Source organism: Schistocerca americana, chromosome X (genome assembly GCF_021461395.2).
Source record: "Schistocerca americana isolate TAMUIC-IGC-003095 chromosome X, iqSchAmer2.1, whole genome shotgun sequence".
NCBI lineage: Eukaryota > Metazoa > Arthropoda > Insecta > Orthoptera > Acrididae > Schistocerca > Schistocerca americana.
In genome coordinates, this window is record NC_060130.1 from 825,613,717 (window position 1) to 825,637,156 (window position 23,440).

Genomic DNA, 23,440 nt, shown 5'->3' on the forward strand with positions numbered 1-23,440 from the left:
ATTATTAGTGACTACACATTTACAATAACTTACCAGTGGCCATCAAAAGCTTAACAACCAGTGAAATTCAGCTTCAGAGAAAGCATAAATTATTTATTTGTGGCCAATTCCTTCTACTCCATTGATGAATTTCTCAGTAGAACCAATTGATTTTGTGTGTGTGTGTGTGTGTGTGTGTGTGTGTGTGTGTGTGTGTAAAGTACAGTCTAACTTCTGCACCTTTTCAGTGCAGTATTGTGTTCGTTATAAATAAGTATTGTGGCAGTTCTATTATATGTTTCTTACCTTATAAATAAAAAAAATTAATTTTAAATTCAGTGCATTAATGTGATCTTAGTAAATAAGTGTTGTAAAAAAAATACTTCAGTGCATTAATGAGATCTTAGTAAATAAGTGTTGTGAAATGATCCTTTCACATAGTGTTCATTAAAAAAAATCATTCCACATGGGACCTATGGAAGGTACATTAGCTTATTTGTTTTAGTTGTAAATATTTGTCATGTATTATTGTTTTTCTGACGTAGTGTACATCCTGGAGGACGTCCTCACTATGGATCAATTGGAATAAAAGTAAATCTAATCTAATCTGAGGACGGTCAAAAGCCAACATGATTTCTTTCCCACACTACATCTTTATTACTCTTAATGGTGCATAGTGGCTTGTTTTTCAGCATGTTCCACTGGACCAAACAACCTTAACTGAAACTATGGATGTAGACCATAACAAATTGTGCTTAAACATCATAGATTGAAATGTAACCATAAAGTTATAAAATAGAAATAAAATTTTGTAATACCTCATAGACTAGCTAGGTGACCTGCACAGGACATTTGTTTAGCATTTTAAGTACATCTCAAGAATCTTGTTGAATAAAACTGATGATTTCTCTCTGTCGTGTATCAAAACCTCTCACATGAATAATGCCCCATTTCAGCTAATGTTATACATGGGTGTATACCTATAAACAGTGGCAGCTATTGTGTAAGGGTACAAGAGCATGTGAACACACTGGCTTTTGACACATTGTGGATTTGTTTTGTTATTTTTCTTTGGATGCTGTTAAAAATAACAAAGAAGCTGTAATCGGAAATACACAGCACTAAATCTGACATGCTAAGCTACATTGCTGCTCTAGACTTTGTGAAACTTGGCATCAGAGTCATGAGCACACCTTCAGTTGTGCTTATTTTGAGGAGCTTTTACACATGCGCAACTGGCATGACATAATTGTCTTACAGGCCAAATACATACAGATTTAATAAACAATGCACAGTTCACGGTGTGCACAGATACTCCTTACCACTTAACTACAAGTTAACGACAATGCTACAAGGTGGTAGCACACTACAGCAGACTTTTATCCCTGTTCACTTGGCATAAATCCCACTAGATGGTAGCACACACCTCAGATATGCCGATTGACTCACTGTATAGTAAAATTAGATTGAATGTCAGTATGTGTTATAGATACACAGCCAGAAAAACCTATTTTGTGGGTTTTTGACTTAGACATAGTATATTAATTTTCTAATTTTATCATACAGTAATCCATTTGAGGTGCTGAGAACTGTAAAGCATATCATTGTTGATGCTAAGATTGTGACAATTATTCATGCTTCTGACATCTGTTGACCATGTGGTAGGTCAGTTTTATCTCTGTTGTAGGCCTGCACTGTATATATAAACATTTATGAAAAGCTGTCTCACTGGTTTGCCTGATACTCACTTAAATGTGGGATCGACAATGGTGTGCTTTTGGTCCTTATGGTTCTCGGTGCCTCATTTGTATTATAGTCAAGTGACCATGCTGGTCCACATTGTTATCTGAATTTAATCATTTCCACAAATGGTAGTTTGGTGTTGGTTGTTTACTGTGCTGGAATTAGTTTTTGTGTTGCAGTGTCAGTGTGGCCAACAGAAAAGAAAATTATCAGCATAAGTTAGTTGCAAAGGAACTAAGGCCTCCCAGACCAGATCCGTTACCTCAGAAAGTGATGAAATCAAATAAGCATGCCTACAAGCGAATGTTTTGTGAAGAAGTGCATTATAAGTGTAAATTATTCTGTAGGTGCAACATATTAATGTCCCGGAAGTTAATTCAGGGACTAACACATGTTAAGGATCTTGTACATTTCTCCAAAAAAATTAAAAAAGGCACAAAAACCTCTCTTACACAAAAATATGAAATGGTAAATAGCGAAAGGTTAAACATTATTTTGTTCTTCCCCTAAGGTGTACTTCATTATGTAAAAAAAAAAAACCCACAAAAACAATTTTTTTCCCAGGCAAGTTATGTATGTCATTATTATCATGATTATTATTATTATCGGCAGTTTCTGTAGTTATATAAACTTGTTGATAAGCATAACTATTATACAGCAGAGGCTATTAATATCACACTCTCAGATTTATCTGATCCAAAAATTTTTGAGCACTCAGAATGTATAATCATGAGCTGCCACTGCTTGTAAATAAAGAAATGTAATAAAAGTGTGTCATTCTTTGATCATGATTACATTGCAGGTCTCACACACTGTGCCTACACATACCACAAATCAGGACAACAGCTCATATATACAGATAAATCACTGTCCTCTTTCAGTGACAAAAGCTGTGAGCAAGCATGTGATGTGGAAAGGGAATTTGTGTGTCGATCTTATACTTTCTTGGGACAGGTCAGTAAAACATTCTTATTCCCATAATAATGACTGATGGTCTTAATTACCTTGTCACTAATACACTGGAAATGTGCTAGATATGTTTTAACATAATGTAGTTATTACTGCATCTGCAGTAAAGGATGTTAGCAAAATGACTGACTTAATGCTGACTATTAGTGGAAGAAGGGGTCATACTCCATGACTGCAATGAAACTATATGTAGTCCCATCAATATTCCTGTGGCTTAAATAGCTTGTGGTGAGGCTTATTCAAAAAATAAGATTTTCACATACTATAATTTTATCAAATATTATAGATAAGGCTTTTAAAATTCATTGAGTAAAATAGAACTGAGAATCTTATACAATCCAAATGATATATTTATGCAATTTTGTGTCACATATTGAATATTAAAAACCTATGATTGAAAGAATTTATGGCTAGTAAGCACCAGGATGACACTTGTAGTAATTGTAGTAAGCACACTCACTCACACACACACACACACACACACACACACACACACACACACACACACACATATGTGTACATTGGACCAGAACTCCAACAACTTTCTGAGAATTTTGGTATAAGGAGCCTGTGGTATCCTGTGGCTTGTTTCAAAATAATTATGTAATTATGTTTTCTTTGATTTTTACCCTAGTTACCTTTATTCCTGGCAAAAATACCTCCACAACAGTGAGAAATCCTATAATATACACTTGCAAAATGTGCAGCACAAAACATGGAGTAAACAGAGTAATCAAAAGTTAATGTGGTATGGTTGTCATCACTGCAGGAGCAGTTGAGCACATAATTGTGCTGTTCTTCCATTGCCTTCAGTGAACACCTACAGACAAATTTGCTACAGAACTGAGTAGTACTGAATGCAACCTTGAGGGTAAATAGTGCAGTGGGCATGAGTGCTGTCAGCAGGAAGTGGATGGAACAAGTTTGTTTCCACACAAAATCCACAGCATGTACCATCTACATTTGTGCAGTTATGCAGATATTTTCAGTGCAATGCAGATACAAAGCTAATTGAGCCAATAAACCAGACAAAATGCAATAAGTCTGTACTAGGCCACTGGAAAACATGGGGTCTGTATACCAAAATACTCAGAGGGTATCTGTAAACAATCTCTGAAAATTTGTCAACGGACTTCCAGTTCACCCTTTATGTATTTTGTATGACTCATGCAGTGTGATAAATGAAAAATTTGTGATCAGTTCTTGGACATTAACATGAATCAAAGAAATTACATTAGATCATGTAAAATTGTGTTTCATTTTGATCCATCTTTGAGCATTTTTATACAATTTGTGTCATCCTAGGGAGAGTACATATATTTTACAAATACATTTTATTGACATAGTTACAGTACACATGTTAATAATAATAGAAGACACATGAAACATACACTAGAGAACAATTTCTTAATTTTATAGTAAATAGAAAATAATATACAGAAGTATCAAATAAACTATTGATGTACTCAGGTAAAAACAAAATAATTTACAGGAAGAAATAATTTAAGATCTCAGGACATACTTAGAACAGTTGTGAAATTCTGAAATTTTGTAAAGAGCCTTTTCTTTCAACCCTTTTTCAGTTTTTGTTATAATGTCAATAGGTTAGACACAATGCACCTGTAAAGGTAAAGTATTAAATAATTTTATGCCCAGTTATTCATAACTAGACTGTCTTTTCTTTAATCTAGTGGTGGGCATATCTGTCTGTTTCATTTGCCTAGTTTTTTGTTGGTGTACAACTTGCATTAAGCTGTAGTTGTTTAAATTTCCTTTAATCTTTAGTGGGCAATAGTTAAAGTCAATACTTTTAAGTCTTTAAAAAGTGGCCTGCTGGAGGTTTTAGAGTTTGTAACTCTAGAAATAGACCTGATAGCTTTTTTTGCCAGATGAAAATTTTTTTGACCCCTGCAGAATTACCCCATAAAAGGATATCATATTGCAGATGGCAGTGAAAGAAGGCACTATTGGAGTTAAGTAACAGCGGTATTGTTACACATGTCTGTAGTTTAGCATGTGCTCTGTATGTTTGTCCTGAGTTAATTTGTGTATGCTCTACCATATTTTTCATACAGAATAGAAATTGGCAAAGAATGTTTAATAGTGAGATAACTAATAAGCTCTGTCACCGAGAATTACTATTAATGACATCCATACTTACATCTAAGCTGCAGATGAAATAAAATTATTTTATATCAGCATGGAACTGTGTCCTAAATGTCTCTCCCAGCTAATATCAATGATCTGCTCTCTCATATAGAACTCAATATATGTTGTGTACTTCCATATTTAACAAAAATGAATAAACTTTGCCAAGGATGAGGCTCACAGAAAGTCTTATGATACCTGGTACACATCAATACCGAAACTTGATAATCTAGCATAGTTCACTGGCAAAATATTTTCTACCATTGGTAAGACCAGAGAGATGTAAATCAGTATAAACAGCTATGGTTCATATGCAATGTGATTTTTGTTTTTCATGGTCATGTGGCAACAAATTCTTATTTTAAATTAATTTATTCATTACATTTTATTACACTAATGACATTTGAACTGTACTAATGTCTATTAATTTGCTGTTACACTTTTGTGTTGCAATCCATTGTCATACTGTTCATACAGTTGTTTTCTTGTTATATTTCTGTTTATATACTATTTATTATGCTTTAGAACTGTTTATAATATATTTCTATCTTTTACAATATACAGGGTGTTACAAAAAGGTACAACCAAACTTTCAGGAAACATTCCTCACACACAAATAAAGAAAAGATGTTATGTGGACATGTGTCCGGAAACGCTTAATTTCCATGTTAGAGCTCATTTTAGTTTCGTCAGTATGTACTGTACATCCTCGATTCACCGCCAGTTGGCCCAATTGAAGGAAGGTAATGTTGACTTCAGTTCTTATGTTGACATGCGACTCATTGCTCTACAGTACTAGCATCAAGCACATCAGTACGTAGCATCAACAGGTTAGTGTTAATCACGAGTGTGGTTTTGTAGTCAGTGCAATGTTTACAAATGCGGAGTTGGCAGATGCCCATTTGATGTATGGATTAGCACGGGGCAATAGCCTTGGCGTGGTACGTTTGTATCAAGACAGATTTCCGGAACAAAGGTGTCCCGACAGGAAGACGTTCAAAGCAATTGATCGGCATCTTAGGGAGCACGGAACATTCCAGCCTATGACTCATGACTGGGGAAAACCTAGAACAATGAGGACACCTGCAATGGACGAAGCAATTCTTCGGGCAGTTGACGATAACCTTAATGTCAGCATCAGAGAAGTTGCTGCTGTACAAGGTAACGTTGACCACGTCACTGTATGGAGAGTGCTACGGGAGAACCAGTTGTTTCCGTACCATGTACAGCGTGTGCAGCAACTGATTGGCCTCCACGGGTACACTTCTGCAAATGGTTCATCCAACAATGTGTCAATCCTCATTTCAGTGCAAATGTTCTCTTTACGGATGAGGCTTCATTCCAACGTGATCAAATTGTAAATTTTCACAATCGACATGTGTGGGCTGACGAGAATCCAGACACAATTGTGCAATCACGTCATCAACACAGATTTTCTGTGAACTTTTGGGCAGGCATTGTTGGTGATGTCTTGATTGGGCCCCATGTTCTTCCACCTACGCTCAATGGAGCACATTATCATGATTTCATACGGGATACTCTACCTGTGCGCTAGAACATGTGCCTTTACAAGTATGACACAACATGTGGTTTGTGCATGATGGAGCTTCTGCACATTTCAGTTGAAGTGTTCGTACGCTTCTCAACAACAGATTCGGTGACCGATGGATTGGTAGAGGCGGACCAATTCCATAGCCTCCACACTCTCCTGACCTCAACCCTCTTGACTTTCATTTATGGGGGCATTTGAAAGCTCTTGTCTACGCAACCCCAGTACCAAATGTAGAGACTCTTCGTGCTCATATTGTGGACGGCTGTGATACAATACGCCATTCTCCAGGGCTGCATCAGCTCATCAGGGATTCCATCCGATGGAGGGTGGATGCATGTATCCTCGCTAACGGAGGACATTTTGAACATTTCCTGTAACAAAGTGTTTGAAGTCACGGTGGTACGTTCTGTTGCTGTGTGTTTCCATTCCATGATTAATGTGATTTGAAGAGAAGTAATGAAATGAGCTCTAACATGGAAAGTAAGCGTTTCCGGGCACATGTCCACATAACATATTTTCTTTCTTTGTGTGTGAGGAATGTTTCCTGAAAGTTTGGCCATACCTTTTTGTAACACCCTGTAGATCTAATAATAGAATATTTACTTGCTTGTTATAATCAGTGTATATTACTTTTAATAACTGTGAACACACCACACAGTTTAGTGCCATTTTCACAAAAAACAGTATCCTCTAGAAACCCAACATGGATTTCAAAAAGATCGCAATGCCACAGCAGCTCTCACAGACTTTGTGCACAAAGTCTATAGCTATCTACATGAAGAAAAGAATACTGTGGACATATCTTTAGAGCTCACAGAGGCTTATGCTCTAGTCAACCATGCACTTCTCTTGCAGAAACTGAGGCATGTAATATCAAGCTCACATCTCTTGAACTCCTGTCTACCTACCTAAAAATCCATAAACAATACACAAATATAAATTATCAAAATGGGGTTAAAATTATCAACAATTCCATCTATAACTGAAACAGTAATGTGCAGAGGTCAATACTGGAATCATTTCTTTTTCATGTGTGTATAGATGATATTGTACAATCATTTTATTCCCATATAATTACTTATGCTGATGACAGATCTGTGCTGTTTTATGGTGACAATCAGGAGGATATACTACATTTTTCAACACATGGATCATCATAAGTCACCACTGGTTAGATGTTTTAAGCATTACAGGATTTAGGCTAGCATCTCAGTTTTGTAGTGCAGAAATGGAGAAAGGAGGCGTTACCTCATTCATCAGGAACTGTAAAATTTAAGAACACAGACATTCATAAATTTGGCAGTATTTGGAAGCATGTTTAACAGAAGCAGAATTTCATAATATTTCCTTCATAGTAATAAGTGTATACTGAGCACTTGCAGGTAACTTTAATCCATTCATAGACCAACTTGAGTCTCTACTGGCCTACTTAACAACACAAAAACAAAGAAGTAGTGGTTGCTTGTGACTTTAACACAAATTTTCTTCAAAAATCTCCCTGTAAGAATTCATTAGAGTATACAACACTACTACTGTACCTTCATTCATGATGAGCACGATTTCAGAGACCACATGCCCATACAGTTCACAGGCCCCCTGCTGTGCTCTGGTGACCTGCCAAAGGAACAATATTATTTAAGTGATCACAAGTGAGTGCTCAGCCCATTCTGTAACTTGTATTACTGTTTTCAGTCAATGTGCTCACTGCTAAGCACAATCTGTATTTCATCCATCTTCTGTTTTTCTCTATATTATGCTCCATAAATCATGTTTGTTCTTGGTATAGCAACTATCATTAAACTCAATTCCTACTGTAAACTTCCCAGTTAGGGTAGCTAGTTTCTCACAATCAGTTGTTGATAACATCTTTATAGGAAAGTCTAGCAAAAAAAACTTGTATTACAAAACCAGTACCAAATGGCCTCTCAGAGCATGACACACAATTCCTTTTGCTAAATGTGAATACTGATTAGGATATAAACTCTATTAAATGTGAATTCAAGTGGGTATTCAGTAAGCCAAAAATTGAGTATTTTAAGGCACTCCTCAAAGACATAAAATAAATTTATATATACAGCACTCATGGTATGAGTGAAAAATACAACACTTTTATTAATAAAGTGCTTACATTATATTAATACTGTTTTCCTCCAAAAGTAACCCACATTAAGCCAAAGTCTATAAATAAGCCATGGATTACTCAAGGAATAAAGACATCTTGTAAAATGAAGAGGGAACTATATCTGTCAGTCAGAAATAGCTCTAATGTTGATGCTATAGTACATTACTAGACATACTGAAAAATATTACAGATCGTAATATGGACATCAAAGCAAATACATTACAAGACAAAGATAATAACATCAGATAAAAAATAAAGAGAATGTGGGATGTAGTAAAGAAGGGGAATGGAAGAACTAGACATGGAGAGGGGCAGATAACATTAACAAGTATTTAAGAACTGTTACTGAAAAGATGTGGTTGTCAGGTAAAGTAGATGCTGCCATGCAGCACCTCAGACCAGCCATTGCACATAACTTCACTGATATGAATATTACCCTCACTATCCCAGTAGAAGTAATGTACACCATAAAATCTTTAATACTAAAAAGTTGTAGTGGTTATGATAAAATACCGACAAAGTTAATTAAAATGTGTGCTTCTGAGTTAAATAATATATTAGACTATATGTGTAACCAATCATTTATCAGAGAAACATTTCATGAATTGTTGAAATATGCTGACGCTAAGCTTTTATTTAAGACAGAAGATACAGAAGTACCATCAAATTTCTGTCCAGTTTCAGTTTTGCCAGCATTCTCAAATATTGTACAATATGTAACATACAATTGGCTTGTTAACCATCTAACAGCAAATAATATATTGTCAAAGTCACAATTCAGATTTCTAAAGGCTGCCTACACATACAGTTAAAATATGCTTAGTTCATTAGGCAATAAATTGCAGGCTGTTGCTATATTCTGTGATTTGTCAAAGGCATTTGATGGAGGAAATCACAATATCCCATCAAGTAAACTGGAATATTATGGTATAACAGGAAATACTGCAAAATGGTTCACATTCTTCCATCACAGGAACCATACTTTTCCTTGTGTGTATCAATGATCTTTCATCAGTAACATTACCAGATGCCAAGTTTGTTTTGTTTCCAGAAGATACAAACATTGCGATAAATAGCAAATCAAGTGTAGTCTCGGAAAGATCGATTAATGAAATTTTCATGGGCATTAATAAATGATTCCAAGCCAGTTCTTTGTCACCACACTTTGAAAAAACACACTATATGCAGTTCAGAACTTGTAAGAGGATTCCCACATTGTATGCCTAAAACATGATGACAAATAGGCAGAAGAAATGGACAGTGTTAAATTCTTGGTATTACAGCTTGCTAATAAATTCAACTTAGAGGAGCACACCACAGAACTGCCAAACTCCTAAACAGATCCCTATTTGCAATGCAAATGTTGTTAGACACAGAGGATATAAAAATGATAAAGCTTGCGTACTATACTTACTCTCCTTCCATAATGTCATATGGGACTACTTTTTTTGGGGAAAGTCATTAAGCATGCCAAAGTTTTCTGGGTCCAAAAACGTGTAATACGAATTACGTGTGGTGTAAACTAAAGAACATCCTGCAAAAGTCAGGTTAGGGAACTAGGGATATTAACCACTACTTCCCATATCTTTATCCCTTAATGAAATTTGTCATTAAAGATACATCTTTTTTCTCAAAATAACAGCACAATTCATTAAATCAATACTTGAAATAAGAATAATTTTCACAAAGATTTAAAGTCACTTACGTTGGTCCAAGAAGGTGTCCATTATTCTGGAACACACATTTTCAGCATCCTGTCAGCAGCCATATAATGTTTAACTACTAATAAAGTTAGTTAAGGAGGAGCCTAAAGGATTTATTGGTGACCATCTCCTTCTACCCCACAGATTAATTTGTTAGTAGAACCAACTCATCTGTGTCTGTTACTAATAATATCAGGATAATGTGAGTATTAGTCCAATCTGACTTCTATAGAAATTCAGTGCAGTAATGCAATCATTGTGAATAAGTGTTGTAAAATGATTTCTCAGTTTAGTATTATTACCTTTTCAATGAAACTGTATTCATTTTTTTACATCTATTACAATAATTTCACTTGGGATCTGTGGAAGGTACATGAGCATATTTGTTTTTTGTTGTTAATACTTATTGTGTATTTTGTTTGATTTGGACAAAAAGTACATCTAGTCTAATCTAATATAGGTATTAGTAACCAGTATGTGAAAGGCAATACCACCAAATCAAAGTTACTGGAGTTCATAGCAAGCCACTCATGCCATAGATGTGTATGAAATATCTGTGGAATTTCATATGCAGACAGTGAAACTGTTAATTTCTTGGTCTGTACTGGCGTAGCAATCATTGATGGGGAAACCATCTTAACTTTGTATGCAGAAAAATAAGCATCTTGTTGTACTTGCTTTTCCAACTGTGCAAAATTATATGTAATAAAGTGCTGAAAACAGTATGCTATTGCTATGTCCTGAGAGGGAGTAAGAAAGACAGTGAGAAGCATGAGAGGGGACCTTACCTCAGTCAATGAATTAGATGTGGTTAACTGATGGTGGGACACCTGCTGATTCCCTGACCCTGGCTGAAAAGCAATGTTTAAGTGGTACAGAGTATTGAACTCAGTAGGGCAACTGAGGAAACAGGGTGGAAATGTCAAAGTACAGATGTGACTACAGTCCATGAAAGTACCCCTGGCACTTCTCCCTATTTACAAGTTCCCAGCTATAATTGACTTAACTCTTTATTCATGAAGTCTGCTCTGTGTCCCACATTGGCCAAGCCAAGCCTTATCTGGTTCCTGCTGATAAGTGTTGTGGACATGGCATCATCTACTTGTTGTTGATACAGCACTATCCAGTAGGGTTGGAAGTCCCTATTTACATGGCTTGTTTTGCACACTGCTCTTCTGGAAGGTTTGATGATGATGTGCTGTGCGTGGCTGATCCTGCAGTTAGTGCATTTGGCCCTTCCGGAATATCCCTTCATTGCTACTCTGTAAGCTGTTGGGAGATAGTCAAGCAGGCTGCTATTGCATGTCACGAGAGCGACAGAGCCATCATCCATTATTGAGTTCAGATGTTGATTCACCACTACTGGCACTGAAACAAGCAGCCTACTGCCTCTGGCCAAGACTCACTCTCTGAGCTGTGTTAATGAACTGATCAAACATTTTTCGATTTGTGACACCTCCCTTCCCTTGGGGAAAATTTTGTAAGCTCAGTCCTCCAAAGTTATGAAATTTTCATTGCCTAGTCACATGTCCAGTGGACTTTTCCCCTTGCTTTATTTCCAAACAGAACATATTTACATATGACAAAGTTCACCAAAACAAGTTCATCACTCTACCTGGAAGGTAGTTTCAGCAAAATAAAATCTCTTCACATAAACCAACCCACATGAATGGGAGCATTGATACAAGGACAGACTTATAACTATAGAGCTACAATTTTCATATTACACAGCATATAATACACAAACACACATGATTCTGGATGTAGGTTACATTTTCACATAATACAAAGTTTACATTAATGGAATCATTCATAAAACTGTAGAGTTCATAATTACATGCCATATAAGATGTATAATATATGTACCTTTTGTCATTTTATCTTTTGTCAGCAGCATCCCTAACATGGGTGTGTCAGCTCCTATATTTCTGGGAAGCTGTGGTGTCTGACTTTGTTCTTTCCACAACACTCTGTCTAACGTCATACTCAATTAACTCCTCCTCCTCACCATATTTTTCAGATTGGGGAGAATGTATGTACCTTACTGCGTCCTTAGGAATGCTACTAGTCACAGCTGGATTAGTTACACATACCTTAGTACAACACCTTTCTGCTGCTTCACAAATCTGTTTGCCACAACTCGTGCAGCATATATAATAAATACATAAGCAATGATCCCAGTTACAAAATGGAGTATTACCAAACCTGCTTATTATCAAACCTGCACGGAGTACTCATTTATAAATCACTGTATGTAGGTCGTACGTTGTTGGTAGTCTATTTCATTTTGTAGGTCTTCTGTTTTATGTCCAGTGACCTTGAGGTCATCTGAATGCCTGTCTGTATGCTCTAATGGTAAGAGTATGAGGATCTGAGACACTTCTCATTTCTATTCTTCTATTAGGCAGTGATCTGTGTCTGTAGTAGCTTAGGAGCTGTCTGTATTTTATTTGTATTGGTGCATGTCATAAGGTCAGACTGGAAGCCTTCAGCCTTTTAGGTGACATACAACCATTTGTTGTTTCGAATCTGAGTGCAGATATTTTCGTTTGACACTATGTATTTAAGACTGAAATCTTTTGGAATTTCTGTTACTGGTTGCAGCATGCAATCCTCACATTATTTGTGATCTTATGTGGACACCAGTATGAAATCTGTTTACATATCTGATGTCACAGGATGACTGTTTTACATAGGAGTTGGTCACTGGACAGTTGCACAAAACATCCACTTTGCTTTGTGTTTGATCAGAAATTCCTTTGCTGCTGCTATATAATTGAATAATTGCTTCATCTTATTAAATTCAGCTGGTAGGGGCCAAACCTTATATAGGATACACATATTAATGTCAACTAAGGGTATGTTCAACACACAAGTTAATGCAGTAACTGCTAAAAATACATCTAAGTCTATTGTACAAAGTAACTGATATCCTCGGTCCTCCATGGCTTCAATAGGGAATTTCTTATCTTTCAAATCCTTCCTCATTAGCTCAAGATACTTAACAACCTGTACAGGATTTATCAAGTGTAGCTCCAATAGATCCTTCTGCATTTTCACTATGGCAGAAATCAAGAAGTCATGTTCATGTTCCAGTTCACTGCACATGGCTGTAAGTTGCACTTGGAGGAAAAAAATGGCCCTACAATGAATGATGCTGTCAACCCACACCACACAGTTACATTTCCCAAATGAAAAGTTACCAGATGATGTACAAGCCGATATTCCCTTGCCAGTATTCTGCAGTTTTGACATGTCATTGCAGATGGAAATGAGCTTTGTCTGTTCACAGAATGGACATTCATTTCCACATCCATGCAAGCAAGAAATTTTAGAGTAAATTTTTGCTTTACTGGCAGCTTAACATGACACAACTCCTGTACATGGGTAATTCTGTATGGATAGCAATGCAGAATGTTTAATAGAATTTTATGCACCATGCTCATAGGCATGTCCAAAGTACAGGCAGTTCCCCATGAACTGCATGTTTGCACATTACTACTTAACCTCTGCTGCAATGCTCTGGTCACATCTTCTACTGACATCAGATCAGTTGCTTTCCTGCCTCTGCCACACTGCACTTCGAAAGAAGATGTCTCTTTGAATTTCATAATCATTTTCCCCAGACCCTATCTCAGACATCGGACCAAGGCCTTTTTACATCCCCTTAATTGTCCAGAACTTCTTCAGAGCTACTGGCCCAAAATCATTGTTCTTGTAAAAGAGCTTTACCAGAGCGTGTAAGCTTGCATTGACACAGTAATGCTGAGAATCTCAGACAAAAACTGAAGAACAGCCATATACCCTGCATCTTTTATTTAGCATACTCTGCCATTTCCAGCTCCATCTGGTGGTAAAACTTTCATTATTTTTTTGTTTCCATAATGTTTCTCTCTTCTTTGATAATATTAAATTCAAATTTGACATTGTTCTCAGCAGTGGTTCATTTTTAAAGCATTTTGAAACTGGAATTGTAATTGTAATCAAGTGTATATATCACATTTTTTGTAAGCCATCAAGGTGACACACCCAAACGTTGTTGTTGTTGTGGTCTTCAGTCCTGAGACTGGTTTGATGCAGCTCTCCATGCTACTCTATCCTGTGCAAGCCTCTTCATCTCCCAGTACCTACTGCAACCTACATCCTTCTGAATCTGCTTAGTGTATTCATGTCTTGGTCTTCCTCTACGATTTTTACCCTCCATGCTGCCCTCTAATACTAAATTGATGATCCCTTGATGCCTCAGAACATGTCCTACCAACCGATCCCTTCTTCTAGTCAAGTTGTGCCACAAACTTCTCTTCTCCCCAATCCTATTCAATACTTCCTCGTTACCCAAATGTTATGATGTACATAACCATAACTCAAGAAATAAGAGACAAAAAAACAATTTGAAAGTAGCAGATCATAGTCCATATATTAGTGGCTCAGTGTGGTACAACTAATGGCCAGAATCCATAAGAGCACATATTGGAGATCCATTTAAAACAGACTTAAAATATTTTCTTGTAAATAATTATGTGTATTCACTGAAAGAATTCTAAGAATATATTATGTATTAACATTTTAAATAAATATGTTATGTATTAAACCTTTGTACACAAATATTATATGCAGTATACTTTTGTAAACAGCATGATGTTTGCAAAAATCATCATATAATGACTCTATGCAAAAAGAAATGTAAATAAATAAATACATAAATACTATGACAGTCAGTTTATATTCAGGAGGATTAGGATTGAGACCCTCATCTGGCCATCTCAGTTTGGTTCCCAGTGGTTTCACTAAATCATGTCAGACAAATACCAGCATAATCCACTCAGTGAGAATGCTCCTGTCTTTGGGCAACTGACTAACATTACATCTTCAACATTGAACACTAATAGCATGATTTTAATGAGACTGAATTGAAAGCTGTGTATTTTGTTATAAAGTAAGTAAATATACTATCAATTTTGTCTCTCTCTGTCTCTCTCTCTCTCTTTAAAAAGATAGCTACTGACAAGTGATTTCTTTTTACAGACAGGTATAAACAACAATCATTGTTTGCTGAGTGGGTCATTGGGTTCCACTATAGATATTGGTGCATTCCAGCCCCAGAGTGGTGCCCTTTATGCAGAAAAAGAGTGCTTATCAAGCTCAGCTGTAGCACCACCACCACCACTGCCACCACCTGTGCCCCCAGCTCCACCAAACATTCCAGGCCGATATCCATCAGGGAGTGAACCAGGACCAAGTCTTCTTCCTTTTCCATGCAGAAACACTCTCACTTATGAAAAAATTGCTGGAGCCACATTTACAAACAGTCGGAGGTATGTTCCTACCTCATTCTCATAATCAAAGGATCTGTAATGATGTAAACTAAATATTAGTACCAACAGGACAAATATTGTATTCATTCACTGACATTTAATGCTAAGTGTGACACTGTGTTTCTTTGTGGCATTGAGTAAAGTGTTTCCTTTACTAGTACATAATACAGAAAATATACAAAGTTTTTAAAAGCAGCTCCTGTAACTGAAAGAAAACACCCACAATGGAGGTGTTGAAATTAGGCAGGTGAAGAGATAATGATTGTTGTTGTAATAGGAAGTTATATTACTTTTTATTGAAAGTAAAATACAGTGAATATATGAATTTGTTTAAAGCAGCACCACGAGCAAAGAGAACAAACCAACAAGGAAGGTGTTGAAATGAGGCAGACTGTAAAAGATAATGATTGTTGTTCTAATGGGATGTTATAATGCTAGGAATACTTGTTGAACACATGGAGTGACTATCAAATTAAGCAGTGGAGTATACAGATGAGAGAGAAATATGAATCAGTTATTTAAGTAATGTGCAGAAACAAATTGCAGTTGAACCAACAGAAAATACACCTGGGCAATCTCCATTGTCTCGCTTGTAAATGATTGTTACTGGAGAAGTTACTTGACTAGTATTTTCTCTGACACAAATTTTTATTTAGAAACTTGTAGTGTATGTAATGTAAAACAACTACATACTTACTTGCTGTTGGTTAGAATAATTTATTTTCTCTTATACATATACAGTAAGACACAATGTGTACCCCATATAAAAATTAACAGATTGTACACTGACTCAATTCATGATATTAAGACATATTGTGAAATGACCAGTGGAACATACTGCTAACTAACTAATCTAACATGCACTGTGGCGACAAAAGTCATGGGATAGCAATATGCACATATACAGATGGCAGTAGTTTAGAGTACGCGAGGTATGAATGGGCAGTGCATTGGTGGAGTTGTCATTCGTGCTCAGGTGATTCATGTGAAAAGGTTTGCAAAATGATTATGGCTGTATGGCAGGAATTAACAGATTTTGAACACAGAATGGTAGTTGGAGCTAGAAATATGGGACATTCCATTTCATAAATCGTTAGGGAATTCAATATTTTGAGATGCATGGTGTCAATAATAGTGTGCCATGAATATTAAATTTTAAGCATTCCCCCCCCCCCCCCCCCCCCTACACCATGGACAACACGCTGGTCAACTGAAAACAGCAGTGTTTGCACAGAGTTGGCAGTGCTAAGAGACAAGCAACACCATGTGAAATAACTGCAGGAATCAATGTGGGGTGTGTGATGAATATATCTGTTAGTACTGTGTGGCAAAATTTTGTGTTAATGGGCTATGGCAGCAGATGACTGATGCAATACCTTTTACTAACAGCATGACATTGCCTGCAGCAGTTGAACCCTAGACAACTGGCAAACTGTCACTTGGTCAGATGAGTCACAATTACGGTTGGTAACAGCTGAATGTAGGGTTAAAGTGTGGCACAGACCCCATGAAGCCATGGACTCAAGATGTCAACAAGTCACTGTGCAAGCTAGTAGTGGCTCCATAATGTTGTGGGCTATGTATATGTAGAGTGGACTGGGTCCTGTGGTCCGCTGAACCAATCATTGACTAGAAATGGCTATGTTTGGCTACTTGGAGACCATTGCAGCCATTCATGGACTTCATGTTGCCAAACAATGATGTCATGTCACTGGTCCACAGTTGTTCACCAATGTTTTGAAGAACATTCTAGACAGCTTGAGCAAATGATTTGGCCACTCAGATTTCCTGACATGAATTCCATTGAACATTTATGGGGCATAATCGACAGGTCAGTTTGCGCATAACATCCTGCACAGACAACTCTTTCACAGTTATGGATGGCTATAGAGGCATCATGGCTCAATATTTTTGCAGGGGACTTCCAACAACTTGTCTAGTCCATGCCAAGTTGCTGCACTACTTCCAGACAAAAGGAGATCCAGCATGATATTAAGATGTATCCCATGACTTTTGTCACATTAGTTTATATCATATAAACTTTGCATTGTGGACTGCTTATTTTCCTGCAGTTTTTCTCTGCTATTTCTCATAGTTTCAGAGATAACCTGCACTCTACACTCTTTCCCATTTTGTCTCTCAAATAATGACCATTCAGCTAAATGGAAGCATCTCCTTTTCATTTCTGTCTCTCATGTTAATGATCCAGGAAATTACGCATCTTAAAACATCCTGTCTTATAAATGGGGTGATTTTACAATTTCTTTTATAAGGCAACAATTCACAAATGCAAAAATGTATGTGGTCATAAGTTTTGTATCCATATCTTCTTTAATAACTTGAGGACAGAGTTTTCACTCTTTTATGGGGGTAGCAAAATATAGTTCATTGCTTTTATGTACAATAGTGGCCATTCAGAGTGCAACAACAGGGAAGATAGCAGATAATGGAACCTTACTTATTGTGCATTGACAGTATAGTAGGAATATTACATGATAAAATTTGTAAGTGGTTTGGACATATACAAATGCAAAATTTAGTACACAAAGCTGTCATCTCTGGCAACAGCAGTGGCTCTGACCTGGCTGAGCAAAGAGGTGAACTGAGCTTCAATGACAGATATGGTTACATCATTCCAAGCTGCTTTACCTCTATGCTGGAGTTCATCAGTCATAATGGCTGGCAAGTGGTGGCATGCCAGTCTCTTGGCAGCCTGTGACCAAATGTTTCCAGTGTGTCAGTTTTATGGAGAAAATACTGGCTGAGGTGAAAGTCAAACACAGTCTGTATTGTGAAACGTCAGAAGGGCACAGGCAGCATGCACTATCTTGCTGAAATAAAATCTCACAGAGGTGTAGCCATTGGCGTTAACACATCAGATATGTAATGGCTGCTGTCAGAATTATGAGGTACGCAAACCAGAGATGACTGAGTTAGCTACCTAGTGGCACCTGATACTGTCACATGAGGTGCCAGGCCTGTACGACAATGGTGAATGCAATCTGGCAATGTCCATTCTCCTTGGAACCTCAACACTCGGATATGTCCATTGTGATGTTGTACACAGAATGGGGATGGGTGCTGGTCACATGGGGGATTTGAGATGCTGTGTGGCATTGAGGAAGAATGACTGGTTAAACACCTCTGCCCATGCTGTAATTAATCTAATCTTGTCCTCACAATCCCTATGGTAGTGGTATTGAGTGGGTTGTAGTATTTTCCTACTGTCATTATTTAAAGCTGATTCTTGAACCTTTGTAAATAGGCTTTCTCATGATAGTTTGCATCTGTCTTCAAGTGCCTGGCAGTTCATTTTCTTCATAATCTCTTGTGACACTTTCCCATGGATCAAAGGAACCTGTGACCATCTGTGGTTCCTTTCTCTTAATGCATTCATCATTCCCTGTTAATCCTATGTGGTAAATGTCCCACACACTTGAACAGTATTCTACGGTGGGTCACACAAGTGATTTGTAAGTGATCACATCTGTAGTCTGACTGCATTTCCTTAGTATTGTAATGATGAATCAATGTTTTCCACCTGCTTTACCTATGACAGAGCATATCTGATTTTCTCATTTCATATCCCACCAAGTGTTACATCCAAGTATTTGTATGAGTTGACCGATTCCAACTGTGACTCGTTGATATTATAGTCATATTATACTATGTTTTTTCATTGTGTGAAGTGCACAATTTTACATTTTTGACCATGTGAAGTGCAAGGTTGTGCATTTTTGAGCATTTAAAATCACCTGCTAATCTTTGCATGACTTGTAAACCTAATCAAGATTTGACTGAAAATTTATGCAATATTTTTCAGACAGAACGTCATTGTAGATAACTGCATCATCTGCAAAAAGTCTGAGGTTACTATTAATATTGAAGGCAAGATCACTAATATACAACATGAACAGTGAGGGTCACAACACATTTCCTTGGGACATACCCAAGGCTACTTCTACATCTGTCAATGACTCTCCATCTGAAGTCCTCTCTACCAAAATTTCCTCAATCCAATCACAAATTTTGCTTGATGCGCCATAGGATCATACTTTTGATAATAAACACAGCTGTGGTACTGAATGAAATGCTTATCAGAAATCGAGAAATACAGCATCTATGTAAGTGCCTTCATCCATGGCTTTCAGGACGTCATCTGAGAAAAGTGCAAGCTCACTTTCACATGACATGTTTTTGGAATCATCACTGATTGACATAGAGGAGATCATTTTGTTCAAGATATCTTATTACTTTTCAGCTCAGAAAACGTTGTAAGATTTTACTATAAATATATGTCAAGGATATTGGACAGTATTTTTGTTTATCACTTCTGCCACACCTGTGATCCATGCTTCCTACCAATCACTAGACACAGTTTTTTGTTCAAAGGATGTACAGTAGATTAAAGTTAAAAGAGAGACTAACTGAGTCACAAATCTAGGTTAGAACCTGATAGAGATTTCATCAAGACCCTGAAGCTTTGCTCAGTTTTAGTGATTTTAGTTGCTTCTCAACACCACTGACAATACCATTGGATTTTCATTTGTAAAAGAACATTTGAAAAACCAAATTCAGAGTCTCTGCTTTTGCTTTGCTACCTTCAGTTTCAGTCTCTGTCTCATCCATGAGTACTGCCTGGCAGATTAAAACTGTGTGCCGAACTGAGACTCGAACTCGGGACCTTTGCAAAGGTCCTTAGTTCGAGTCTCAGTCCGGCACACAGTTTTAATCTGCCAGGAAATTTCATATCAGCACACACTATGCTCCAGAGTGAAAATCCCATTCTAGAATTTTTATGGGTTTTGTGAGAGATCCTTCAACAATACTCTACTATAGTTGTCATTGAGGTCCTCACACATTGCCCTCTTGACAGACAAATGTGTTTCATTCAGCATCTCCCCATCCCTAGCCCTATGCTCTGTTTTACACACATACTGCAGTAGTAATATTATGAAGAGGATAGTTGCCACTCATATCATATAGCAGAGATGCTGAGTCACAGATAGGCGCAACAAAAAGACTGTTAGAAAGTGAGCCTTCAGCCAACAAGGCCTTTATTGATTGGAATTGGAAGTAGACACACACGCACGTGAGTGCGCCCACACACGCACGCATGTGCGCACCCCCCCCCCCCCCCTCCCCCCATACACACATGAACACACTCTCTGGCTGCTGAGGCCAGACTCTGTAGCTTTACAGTGACTGTATATACAGAATGCAGATAGTGTTTCCCTTGCCTACTTTGGGTGATTGCACTGAAAAGCTAATCATTTGCATATCCAAACATGTGGTACACTTTGTGCCAGTTTGACATTAGTTTCCTGCCAGGCCTACATATTAAGAGTTGAGCCAGCTGATAGCTGATTAATAATGTCTGCTGCCCATGTAAAAATTGAGTTTAATAATGATTTCTACTAATAATATTGCATTCATCTATGACCTACATACAACCAAAGCTATATATCTAGGCTACTTCTGTTAATTTACATCCTGTGGCATCATATTCTGGGAAAAGCAGTCACAAGTAAAAACCGTTTCTGTGCGCAACGAAAGTCATTAGAATCATGAAGTGTGTCCAACCTAGATGCTATTCTATCAACTTCCTCATCATTTCCTCCCATTATATTCCTTCTGTTGGTTCTTTGTTTAGAAGAATCATACAATACAGAAAATGAAAAATTTATAGCCTGATCTTGATAGATAACATAATTTGCATAGAACAGTACGTAAAACTCATAATGATATGGAAAGGAATACTTTATTCCAGCATAAATGTATGTTATGCTTCACCATTTCATGTCAGGTATATTTTTGGTGACATAACTGTATTCAAAAAGCAACTAACACACTTCCTTTGAGAAAACTATTTCCGTGCTTGTACAGGAATTGTCTCACAATGTATAGTATGTTATGATAACTGCACACTAGTTCACTAACTCTTGCATGTCATGAAGTTTTGCACATATTCTAATCACACAGCAAGCACAGTTTTATTTATTTATGTATTTGTTTTTCATAGAGAGCCTATCAGGACCAGAGATGATATTGGTATTGCTGTAGAGTGTCTGGTGAAATGTGCTCAGATGAGACAGCATTGTCTTGCTGTTTCTGTTGAGAACATCAGAGGGGGTCGTCAGAGGTGCTATGCCTTAGATCGTTCATCAGATTCAGAAAGTGCTCCACTTGAATCTGCTCCTGATCTTGCATATTTTCAGAAAATCTGTTTACAAGGTTAGTGGTCTTTTTTCTTGTATGTTTTCATCATCAGCATTTTATTTATGAATTTTAGCTCATTTATGCTATTAAGCAGATAAGATAATCTGTGAAGAGGGCAGTAACTCACTTAACATGTGATGATGATAAGACTTAACATATTTTCCAGGAAAAGAGGAATCCTCGTGGAGATTTGAGTATTTACAATTGTAAGTAACACCTCTTATGAAGTTATGTCTCACATAAACTGTAAAAAAGAGCAGGTTGGTATTTTGTGTGAATGTCTTGTGAACATTAAATTGCAATATATTACTAAAAAACTTGCTTACTATATCATCAGCTTTATGCCCATTGGTTGGATATACTCTTATCCAAATATGTTGAAAGTTAATGACATGAGAAGTGCCAGAATATTAAAAGAGGCAGAGGCAGTGGCAGAGGAGTTGAGGTTAGATGTATTGTATTTCCAAGAACAATATACTAAGGCAGGAGGAAAGGTCTTCAGTATGCTAATATCTGCCCAATAGTCACCCACAGGCAGCGTCCTATGGAAGCAATAATAGTATTTAACAAGGTTGTTACCATGTCAAAACCATCCCAGTATTGTTCAGAACATGTAATCTACATGGAAATGTTAACTTGAAAGGGGAGTTGCATCGTGGTTCCCATGTATTTTTGATTTAGTGATGGGATTGGCGAGTATCAGATAAGGCTGAAGGATATTAGTCATCTAGGACAAATTAAGTCTCATGCATATGCAACTGATGCAAATATGAAGTCAGTGTTGTTGCCTAGTCTCCTGAATGATGACTGTGGAAGACAACTAGAAGAAGCCACCATGGAACTCAGCCTCCGGGTATTTAATACACCTTAAAATCTGACAGACTTTGAAGGGAGGGTGAGAGCAACAGAGCAGCATCAAATGTAGACATAACTCTAGCAAAGATGGCAATGATGCACTGTGTGAAAGGCTGGAAGGTTGAAACTGGAATGACATCAAGTGATAACAGTATCATACACTATACCATGACTGGAAGGGAAATGAAAGACACCACAGGAAATGTGCACATAATGCTCAAATACACTATCAAGGAGGCTAATTGGGAATAACCAAGAAGAGTGTTTCAGCATCCAGGAAGTCCATCATTGGTTGATGATGTAGATGTTAAAGCACAAGAACTGACAGTGGCCATACACAGGATCCCACAGGGGCTAAGCATTCGTTTGCTGGATACAGGCTTGGCAATGCTGGGGTTCCTGAGCTGGGGCTGTGTAAGCTCTGGTCATGCTTTAGCAACCACTGTACAGTGCAGCAAGGGAATGTTGTATGTCATAGAGACTGTGGATCTTCAATTGACCACCCAGATTGTGAGGTTAGTATAAACCTCTATAAAAACCCTTCAACTTAAAGGCATCATGTGCACCAATGAGATGCTTGGAAATTGTGGAACATTCATTAGTGGGCAACCTCTGGGGAAAGTGCAGAACCTCAGTTGCATAAGGCTTACCTTGACTTGTGGGACTTTTATTTCCCTAACTGTTTGTGGGGTTGAACTGGAACCCTTGAAATTAACACCTCCTTGTTCCAGTGGAAAGGGTGAGCAGCCAGTGGGTGCCAACACCTAACTGAACAAGAGGGCTTGTGTAGCCAGTCCTCCAGACTTGGGGATTACACAGTATCTTTCAGTCTCTA

The 23,440-nt window shown here is 37.3% G+C and overlaps 1 protein-coding gene across 1 annotated transcript in view; it reads left to right on the forward strand.

Annotated features, from left to right (window-relative positions):
- The window catches only part of LOC124555311, a 471,119-nt gene that overhangs the window by 305,959 nt on the left and 141,720 nt on the right, over positions 1-23,440 (forward strand). Inside the window, exons 16-18 of the mRNA XM_047129186.1 lie at positions 2,525-2,676; positions 15,242-15,531; positions 21,554-21,765. Of these exons, the coding sequence (XP_046985142.1) occupies positions 2,525-2,676; positions 15,242-15,531; positions 21,554-21,765 (654 nt within the window). The remainder of the gene's footprint in view (positions 1-2,524; positions 2,677-15,241; positions 15,532-21,553; positions 21,766-23,440) is intronic.